This window comes from Saccoglossus kowalevskii, chromosome 1 (genome assembly GCF_978046115.1).
Source record: "Saccoglossus kowalevskii chromosome 1, keSacKowa6.1, whole genome shotgun sequence".
NCBI classification, from domain to species: domain Eukaryota; kingdom Metazoa; phylum Hemichordata; class Enteropneusta; family Harrimaniidae; genus Saccoglossus; species Saccoglossus kowalevskii.
Window position 1 is genome coordinate 23,545,438 of NC_140641.1, and position 11,423 is coordinate 23,556,860.

At 37.7% G+C, this 11,423-nt stretch overlaps 1 protein-coding gene across 1 annotated transcript; it reads left to right on the plus strand.

Annotated features, from left to right (window-relative positions):
* Positions 1 to 1,119: 1,119 nt before the first annotated feature.
* LOC100377541 (protein SpAN-like) lies at positions 1,120 to 11,029 on the plus strand. The gene is made up of 15 exons (XM_002739645.4): positions 1,120 to 1,211; positions 4,364 to 4,406; positions 5,110 to 5,175; positions 5,368 to 5,560; positions 5,736 to 5,868; positions 5,997 to 6,066; positions 6,331 to 6,534; positions 6,684 to 6,810; positions 6,992 to 7,108; positions 7,959 to 8,056; positions 8,933 to 9,060; positions 9,308 to 9,624; positions 9,889 to 9,995; positions 10,129 to 10,247; positions 10,900 to 11,029. The coding sequence occupies exons 1-15, from the start codon at positions 1,120 to 1,122 to the stop codon at positions 11,027 to 11,029; spliced, it is 1,944 nt and encodes a 647-aa protein (XP_002739691.2).
* Positions 11,030 to 11,423: the final 394 nt, after the last annotated feature.

Consider the following 11,423-nt stretch of genomic DNA (forward strand, 5'->3'; position numbering starts at 1 on the left):
GACTTGTCAATGTAGTCTGGTATAAACCAGCAGGAATAGGTACTCTTATGTTCCCACCCACATAAATGGCATTTGATTAATTTTCGCCATGGCCATTTTTTGCACTAAAAGTGATGTTAACAGAAGTCTCATGTTTGAGTTGATAATCTACGGTGTTCGACAGTGAGGTCAGTGAGAACTTTGAAGAAAGCTTAACATTTAGGATTATGCCCCAACATTAGGTTTTTATTGCCCTGGAAGAGAACTGTCCTCATGCCATCAAGACATGAAACACAGTGTTACCCTGCTCTACATTGGCAGTATAGGGTCAGATATATTCTTTCCATCTTTCTGAGCTTCAGTTCTCTTCCAAGGTAAAATAATTCATCAAATTCCCGTATGGGAGGATCGTGTGCTTAAGTTCGTTAAGCTTCACTTGACAAGCTCAGCTCGGTCAGTCAATGACACATTGAACTCTGTCTGGCATAGTTAGTTGATTAGTGGTCGTGTGAGTCGTGCACCTCTTAAGATATTAGTGCAGCGTATTCTTGCGTATAGCGAATGCTCCTAACATTTTCATTTTTTCAGAACAGAATACTTGCACATGTTTTATAACGTATATTAATCAATATAACGTAGATAGGGGGAATTTTCATTGGCTGCCCTCCCACATAATGATTCAGTACCCACGCCTCTGTAAAAAATGTTTTTCCATCCTCTGCATATTTCCAATGGACGGTATTCTCTTAATGCACATCTTTTCAAAATACATAAATTAACATATTAACACAATTTGGGCTGCAAATAATTGTTTTGAATGCGAATGCATCGTGGAATAAGCTGTACGTAGAAGTAATTGGAAACCAACATTTTAATATTTAGTTTTTCGTTTTATGGTTATCGCTTAAAATGAAACAGTTGCACGTATTCACGTAAACGCAATATAACCGCACCATATCACTTCTTATCCGTGCGATATTCCAATTGTTCATGAACAAAAACAATTATGTGTACATGTGTACAAGACGAATCAAAACATAATTGTCATTCGGGATATATTTTGTTCGACGTCGCAATAGAGCAGACTTTACTATAAATAATACATTTTGTTATTTATAGAACCTGTCACCTATGTTCATAATGGAGATAATGAATTTTGTACAGAGCAATGGAAAGAAGAAAAAATATAACGTAACTGAAGAAGAAATCAGGATGGGCATATTAACTGAGTCGTAAGTCGCAGCTATAGTCTCATCTGTAGTCATAACAGAAGGAGAATATGAGTTTTTGTCGTGCGAATTAATTTCGGCACTAAACTCTCATTTTTGTAATTGAAAGGCACCCTTAGATGCAGAGCTTCAGGCACGCATAATAACCATTTTTTTCTGGTAAATATTTTGATCTGACATTTTTATGTCTAATTTATGATGGCCAGTCTCGCATGCACAATGTTTACTATGATTTTCATAATAGTCAACACTTTTTCCATGAGATACTTTAAGTGTATACATGGTCGCATGAGGTATGATGGGAAGTGCATGCGGTAGCTGTCTTTAGTGTATTAATGTTTGAATTAATCAACGACCCCTTGCATAGCTGTGACAGTCCGGCATAACTGGTTAAGTTGAATAATAAAGTGTTTATTTTCACAAATTTCACACATCTATATTTACAGACTGTACACGTGAGTGATTTCTTCCGTATTCGTAGTACAGGCGAAAGGATATGCAGCGTACAAGAAAAACTGTATTTTAGGGGACGGTTCGGCAACAGACGACTATGCAAAAACACAACCAATTACGTAGAACAGAGCAGCAACCTTTCTTGATGACGGGAACAAAGACTACTGAAAAACATACATTTGCTTTGTCTTTAAATAAACTTATATTTGACCTTCGGTAAAAGGCGCGAAAATTAATCCCATGTGGGATTGGTCAGTAATTATCAGTAGCCTTGGACATGATTGGTCCGAATTAACTAATTGTGATTGGCTAAAGAAATCACTATCAGAATCCGTATGTGAAGTCTAGCTCTAGCATACAAATTTTAGGATTTATGTTTCCGATAAGAGACATCCAATAGTATACAAAAACTTTCCGACGATTGAAATTGATTGGTCACATTATGTAGTAAACAAATGGATTATTTTTCAATTCTAATAAAAAAAAAACTCAACACATAGCGAAATGGTATGAAATTATTTTACAGAAGCTCTTGGGTTAATGCATATACATTACTTTTTTAGTTGACATTTATGCATATTATTTATCTATTTAACATAAAAATATTTTTAAATAATATTTTAAAATCCATTATTTCAATCAAACTTGATACATATGTGAACATTTTACTGACGTGATTATTTTTCCATATCCATTTGACGCTTTCTATTCTCTCCTTGTCAAGATTTTTGTAATTTAAATTTAATATCGTATTTTGTATGGTGTTGATTGCTATGTGTCTACAGAGTTGTTTTACTTTGCCACAATCGGCAATAATCATGTTTTACAGACGTATTGTATTGCAATAAAGTGCATATATGAATCGTTGCTAAATCGTTTGATCTTTCATTTTAAACATTAATTTCTTATTGTAAGCCAGGGATATCAAATTGGAACCTATCTATCGGTGGCTTACATGTAAGCCAGGATATCTCCACGTTTCCAGTGAACATGGTGGAGTAGTTTTAACACGTCGCTTACATGCAAGCTAACCATGTCTATCTATGGTCAGCTTACATGTAAGCCAGCCTATTTCCACATTACCAGTGAGCATTGTGAACTGGTTTTAACACGCCGCTTCCATGCAAGCCAGTCATGTCTATATGAACACTGCCTAAAGGCAGCTTACATGTAAGCCATACTATTTCCATATTGCCAGTGAACAACATGAAATCGTTTTAACGCACCGCTCACATGCAAGCCAACCATGTCTATATGGACACAAACTATCGGCAGCTTACATGTAAGCCAGCCTATTTCCACATTACCAGTGAACATTGTGGACTGGTTTTAACACGCCGCTTACATGCAAGCCAACCATGTCTATGTATGGTCAGCTTACATGTAAGCCAGCCTATTTCCACATTACCAGTGAGCATTGTGGACTGGCTTTAACACGCCGCTTACATCTAAGCCATCCATGTCTATCGATGGTCAGCTTTCATGTAAGCCAGCCTATTTCCACATTACCAGTGAGCATTGTGGACTGGTTTTAACACGCCGCTTACATGTAAGCCATCCATGTCTATCTATGGTCAGCTTACATGTAAGCCAGCCTATTTCCACATTACCAGTGAGCATTGTGGACTGGCTTTAACACGCCGCTTACATGTAAGCCATCCATGTCTATCGATGGTCAGCTTTCATGTAAGCCAGCCTATTTCCACATTACCAGTGAGCATTGTGGACTGGCTTTAACACGCCGCTTACATGTAAGCCATCCATGTCTATGTATGGTCAGCTTACATGTAAGCCAGCCTATTTCCACATTACCAGGGAGCATTGTGGACTGGTTTTAACACGCCGCTTACATGTAAGCCATCCATGTCTATCTATGGTCAGCTTATATGTAAGCCAGCCTATTTCCACATTGCCAGTGAGCATTGTAGACTGGCTTTAACACGCCGCTTACATGCAAGCCGGCCATGTATATATAGACACTGCCTGTAGGCAGCTTACATGTGAAAGCTAGGCTACTAACATTATACCTGTGAACATGGTGGAGTGGTGTTAACACGTCGCTTACATGCAAGCTAACCATGTCTATTTATGGTCAGCTTACATGTAAGCCAGCCTATTTCCACAATACCAGTGAGCATTGTGGACTATTGAACACGTCGCTTACATGCAAGCAAATGGAAATTTACTACCGGCAGTGTACAGTGTGGAACGGTTATTATGACAAAAATATGCCTTTGAACCATGTTATTCGCACGGTTTGTGCAGTTTTGTTTTTGTAAAGAAGTCTACGACAGATTTCTATGCAAAACGCTATGATTTGACACATTTTGCACTGTGTCAAAATAAATTTCACTTCGTTTATAGCTGAATGGGTTTGGAAATAGTGTTAAGTCTATCGTTGTATGTATCTCGATTTTCATCCTACGTTTATAATGTGTATCAAGACAAGGGTTCACGAAGGCACGAATCTCTGTTTTGAAAAATAATCTCATGCAAGGGACGGCATGCTTGTATTCCAAACTGTTATATTTAATACAAAACCAGAATAGTGTGATTTTAACGAAACTAGCTTTTGAAATGATGTTTACCATAGTCAACTCTTCAAATATTGCAAATACCAGAGTAGTTGAAGCAGCTTCATTTTGTTTGGCACTTTGGGAATCTGTGATGATAATGTTTACTATTTGATTTTTAAAAACTAGAAAAATCACTATTTCTACCATTCAAGTTGTAAAATGGTCTGCTGTATGTTGTAAAATAGCTTTACTTTTCAAGGTTTTACATCATCGTCTACAGGAAGTCGAATTGTGGTATAAGACATGTACATTGTCGTTTATGGGGAGTTGAATTGTAGTGTGAGTTCTGCAAATGGGAGCTTGGGACCAGTCGTATGCATTACTTTTCCTGGCCCAACAAATAGTGTTTGAATGACTCTCAGCGATATTCTCCAAGCTTCGGCTGATTTCTGCCGTTGTAAGCGTGGTTGATGCCCAGCGCGTTCAGTCGAAGCTTGGAGAATGACTCAGTGAATGATATTGTTCTAAGCACGCTAAAATCACAGTAAAACCAGCCTTAGCAAGTACACACATGAGATTCGACGCAAATTCGTGTTATAGTCATTTAGTACATTGCATGACAATCGTGATTCTGTGTGAACTCGGAGATCGTCAAAAAATTGCCCAACGAAGTAAACATTCACGAGAATATTGGGAGTTAATCGTTGCAACTTCTATTCAAATTGCGGAGCTTATGATAATACTAGAAAATCCTCGCCCGGGTTCTTTTCTCGGAGTTCTTTCTCGGGGTCATGCGCAGTCATTCAATTAATAATAACACGAACTGAGAGGAATGACAATAACGTCATAAAGAATAAAGAGTTGGTAATAAAAGTCCATCTGAGCTACGTATATACATATATTTATTTGTCCTTCTATTCTATTCTTCACAGGAATACGATGACAAAAACACGTCTTTTACTACCCCCGTGCCAGATTACATTGACGAAACCGGCAAGGTAGGAACGTATTTTAATTATGTAAATTAATTTTGTGCTCTCAATATTTTGTCGTGGGCCAATCACCAAATACGACTACTTCTTCAAAGAATACCTGATGCTCTGAATAAATTATCGTGACTTCTGCTCGGCAGATAAAGTGGTTGCGCATACGCATCCTATATGACTATTGTTTACTTTATTTCATTATAGGATAAACACGGTGATCGGCCAGAAGAGCACGGTGACCTGTTCGAATCGGATATAAAGTTGTCATTAACACAAACCTCTAAAATACATGCAGCCAAAAAAGACGTCATCGATCCAACAAAACGTAAAGCAGTTGGTTCTGTAACTCGGCTCTGGTCAAATGGTCGCGTACCCTATGTACTGGATTCAACACTGGGTAAGTGCATGTTTCAAAATATCGTAAAATTGAAGGAAAGAACTGAAAAAAAACGCGTAGTACTTGGTGAACATAGGGGGCAATCGAGGAAGTCCCGAGTCTAATTATCATTTGAATTTTTAACAGACTGTTTATATATTGAAATTAATATATAAATATATGTTTTTAATTTTAGCTACCAAGGCTGTAATCGCAATTTCAGAAGCTATAGAACACTGGGAAGATAACACGTGCCTACGATTTGAGGAACATAGCTTAAACAGTGCCGGGTTTTTAGACCATTATATAATGTTCTTCCGTGGAGCTGGGTAAGTGTTGCGTCACGATAACTGTTCGATAATGAATTGCCACTGAATTAGTTGGTGTGAATTGGACATATTTTATTGAAATATATATATAAGTCGGCTGATAAGTTCAACTGCTATTTCTCCCACAGGTGTTGGTCGTATGTCGGAAGAGCGGAAGACTCAGTCCAGCACATTTCAATTGGACAAAACTGCCATTTTGTAAGAATATTGTATATTTGTTTATTAAACTTTTTGTTGATTGTATTGACTATCAGATAATGGTAATGGTGGAATTATTTTTTTTTAATTCATGACTTTTGACAACTTTTGTACCTCTTAGTAAAATACACGTTGAACTATTCCCGCGCTGTCAACAAACAGACACATATGCAGTGTATACAAATGATTCACGTCACTGTATAGAAAATACACTACTGTTCATGTTAATGATAATATTTACCCTATCTATATGGCCAACTGTAGACGGCGACCGCAATACATGAAATCGGACACGCTATTGGATTCTGGCATGAACAAGCACGCCCGGATCGTGATGACTACATCACTGTTCACACCAGAAATATCAAACCTGCTATGGTATACAATTTTGATAAATACGACGTAGGCCAAGGCCAGACGTTTGGAATACCATATGATTTGAAATCCATCATGCACTACGGTTCATATGTAAGTGGTCTAGTTCCGTTTAATGTTTGTGTCGTGCATTGTTAATCCATCATAACTGTTATTTCGTATTTTCTATAATTTCGCTTTTCTCATTATGTATTCTCTATTAGTTTCACACTTATATGAATATATTTTCTCACTCTTTTCAGTATTTCTCTGTGAATGACAAGAAAACTATCACCACACAAGATCCAGTGATGCAAGAAACACCCGGATCCAGTACGACGTTGAGTTTTTATGATGTAAAACTGGCAAACTCAATGTACAACTGCAACGGTAGGACAACCACTTTAAGTTTACGTCATTGCACACAACCGACGAGATTTACCCGTTCCCAACGAATTTTCAACAGTACGCTGTTTTATCTGTGACGCTTTTGGCGACTTTAGACAATTCTACAATACCAAGTCACCAATCACAGGACAAGTAATATTAATCATACGTTTTTGCTTCACAGCAAACTGTCCCTCACTGCCTTGCCAGAATGAAGGTTATGTGGGCCCGCGATGTCGATGCGTTTGCCCTGAAGGATACAGCGGTGTCCTCTGTCAAACGTCGGTAACGGTTGAGCCAGGTAATATATGCAGAATTATTATATAGTATTATAAACTCATTATGTGTTCAATATTCGTAATATCAACTGTGAATATAATCGAGGGTTTGATACTAGGGTGACATGCGCGATGGAGTTTCCATAGAAACCACACGAGAAATCAATTTTGACCATTTATGTTTTATTATTCGAACCTACTGTTAAAATGATAGTTCCCCTCAATATAATGTAATTTATGTGTTAAAATAATTTTCATGTGGGGGGTTTGTCGTGTACCATCAAGCAAGTTCATACACGAATGTGTTATAATCCGTCTTACAAGCGATATGGTCTAGTGTGACCGTATGTAAGTTTCAGGTCAGATCGATTAATTGCCGATTGAATCACGCAGACACCGTGACGTGTCGGTTGTCCCATTATGTACGGCGGTGCAATTGAATCACAATTGTGTAATATATATAATATATTGAGGTGTGGTATATAATATGAGTTTCGATTTTGTTCTCAAGGCTCCATATTATTTGCCGGTAAATGTCCGTCCGGGAACCGGGGCTGTACGCTGTCAGTGTTAGTACGTTAGCTGTTATGTATCCTCAACACACTGGAGCGAATTGTATTTAAGTTTTGACATCCAAAAATATTTGAAAAAGATTTACCTTCCCGCAAATATTGGTCACTTGTTTGGTTTGACTGACTGTATACAATCGGAACTAGCACCACACGCACTCGAATTTGCATCACGCGTCACACATGCGCGAGATATAGGTATCACATAAATTTTGACTGACGTGCAGACTAGCGAGTACAAAGAGACGTTACCGAGATTTAATTAGGTAATTTCTGTGGTGATTGAATGTATGCTCTATTGCAGAATGTGGTGGACGTCTCACGGGTTCCACCGGTACGATAGAGTCACCTAACTACCCTAGTTCGTATCCCATCAACCAAAGATGTGTATGGCAAATTGAGGTATGTTTATAAACTATAAGTTTGAATTAATTTCACCCGCTACACCCGTGTGATTATTTACTAAAACTGTCACTGTCCTTATCTGTTAACACTGTTGACCACGTATTCATTCAGAACAAATAAATAAAGACACAATTTCATATATGTTTTTTTTTTTTTTATTGCGAAAATATTTGCGTAAAAGTCTACTCATGATTTCAAATAATCAGAACTTATTCATTTTCCAATAAATTGTACTTTCGAACAATATAAGAATAATATAGGCTGGTGACATACACAATTATATATTGTGAATGATGGGATACTTTTTGTTGTCTTCAATTATTTCAAAAATCTGTTTTTTATTAACATTGTGCTGTATGGAATTCTTTTAAAAATTTAATTTTTGAAAAATATTAGGACATTACTTGGGGTTTGCAACGCGCATAGTACTATATGGTGACATCATGCCAAGATCCCATTCAAGTCTCATCTCGTAGATTGTGAGACTAATGCTACGACCTTCTGACATGACATAGGCGGTTTGTAATAAAACAATAAAACATGTATTGCCACATTCATAGTGAAAAATGTAATACATCAAAATTGTACAGAAAATATAGTTATCGTAATCCGTCATACCGTGAGCAGTTATTCTGATACACCTGGACACCCCAGTATCCTAGTTACCTCGGGCATGCGCATTCGCATTTTTCTGAGTTGGAACGCTTATGCGAGAGCGAGATTGAAACGGGATCTTGGTATCATATCACCGTAATTGCAAACCCCAAGTAATGTACCTCTGCAATGTATAGAAACAACTTGAACACAGTCACCACAGACGAACTTTTGAAACAAAGGTTTTTTGCAGTAACATTTTTTATAACTTTTGCGCAGGTACCACGTTGGAAGTTGATTTCTGTAACATTCGATGATTTTCAATTGGAATCACGCTCGTCCTCGGAGTGCGAATACGATTACATTGCTCTCAGAACGGAAGAAAACTTCTATGATGGAGGTACTAAGTAAGTATAATTTGTTACTTCTACGTTTATGCAACAGCCATGGTGACTATATTCACCGTGTGAGAACCTTATGTATGTACCTTATATGCAAATGATGTCATTATAAAGATTAGGGATTGACAATTATACAATCTTGGTGGGGCAATGTCAGAACTCTTATTGCATTAATAAGTAACGCTATAAAAAGTGTACTTGTATATCCTCTAGTCTATAACTGTTACACATAATTATTTACTTAATTTTGCAGGTATTGCGGTACATCTCTTCCCGAATGTTTTACATCGACAAGCAACGAACTTATCGTTTATTTCCGCTCCGATTTCTCAATGTCTCGCCGTGGATTCAAACTTCAGTACTCCGCCATCAATAGCAGAGAATCTTGTGACAGAACCTCTAAAGTCGTTGTCCCACCGGCACCCATGGGTCCCACTCGACCAGCGCCCGTCACCCGTCCTATTCGTCTTGAGCCGATAAGAACGGTTGCTCCACTAAGAACGGTTGCTCCACTAAGAACGGTTGCTCCACTAAAAACGGTTGCTCCACTAAGAACGGTTGCTCCACCAAGTACGTTGCTTTGCATACAGTTTTATAAGATGTGCATATTTGAAATACGTTTTGCTATGACGCAAACATTGCCCGTTCGCGAATGAAATATACTACAAAATGTAATTTACAGACCGTAGTAAATACAAAATACGCCACTAGAGGGCGTATACAAGAACGCTTAAAGTATGGTACAAAATCAAAACTCCATTCGGTGTTTTGCAGTGCCCTGGTGTTACAATGTATAATAGCTATGTCAATCTAAACAATGCGTTCATCTTTCAGATACCATTACCTGTGGCGACGTATTCACTGCATCGTGGGGTTCACTAAGCACACCAAACTATCCAAGATTCTACGGCGATAATGAGGAATGTGTATGGGTCTTTGAGGTAATTGTCACTGTATAACAACGCAATTGTTATTATGCTATTATATCCATTGAAAATATACCAGAACACGCTCGTCAATTCCAAAATAATTGAATATAAGTGTATAGTAATCGGTTTTCGTTTTCACTCGCAGGCACCTTATGACCATGTCATCAAAGTATTCTTTGTTGACTTTGACGTTGAAGATGACATGGACTGTCTTAACGACTATATAGAAATATCTCTAGGAGTGGAATGGGTCAATCCAACTAGGTAATTATATTTTTGGAATTGAGTCGACACATTTGCGAAGGATGCCTACCGATTCATTTCATACCAATATTGATCTGTATATATTCAGCAAATAAACCCACGCCTTTGTGGATTATTACGAGAATACCACAAAGTATGCACGAAGACGTGTCTGAGTGCATACTTTGAGGTATTCTCGTAATAACCTTATTATTATACATCTTTTCCTTCCAAGGATACATCGTGGGAATGCCGAAATCCAAAATGTTTAGAACAGAATCATCGAACTTCTTTGTGTAGACTCCGGTCAAACCCTGATGGTAGCAATGTTTGTTTTCATTATTATAGGACGCTAACGCGCGTAATCATTCCATATTTGGAATTCGCATTTCCTTATATGGGATGAAATATCCCGTAAAACACCACAAAATTACGACACGCTGTAACTTATGGCGTTACGGTGACATATGTATAATAATAATATATAAAATTGGCCTATAATACAATTTCGAGCATTTACTAAGACTGAGCCAACAAAGCCACCATCCTTTATAAGAGAAAAGATGACAAGGTATTTAAAGAAACAGTAAACAAACAAATTATTATCGATATGGACTCTGGCTCGGAAATGATTACAGTGTATAAATAACGCAGTCTCTGTTGTTTGTTTCAGAACATGTGGTGATGGACCATCCCACGCTGTGGTGTCTACCAGCAACGAGATGACAATTCGGTTTAAGAGCAACGGACGAATTACCAAGAAAGGCGTCGCCATGAGATACGTATTTTTCAGGGCTTTCTGATGACGCTTTTTTGTGCCTACATTTGTGTGTATGTAAACTCGTTATTTTCATTTCCACTGCCATTTTTTAATTTTTTAAACTGTGATTAAAATAGTTTTTAACATGAGTTCGATGTATTCCGATCCTTGGTGTTTCACCCTACATACCGCCATCAACGAATTACAATTGAATTTCGCTGTACAAATAGAAACCGCCTTAGTTGGCCTTCAAGCTTGTGACACCCTTAACTTACAACATGTTGCGACGCAGTTAATTATTGAAAAATATAATTGCAGACAGTGACAACATTTGATCAGGTTATGGACCCTTTAACCTATAACATTTTGTGACCCTACATATGATTCCTTGTGTCTGATTACTGAGGTCCTAATCCTCCAGGCTACGAAACTATTTA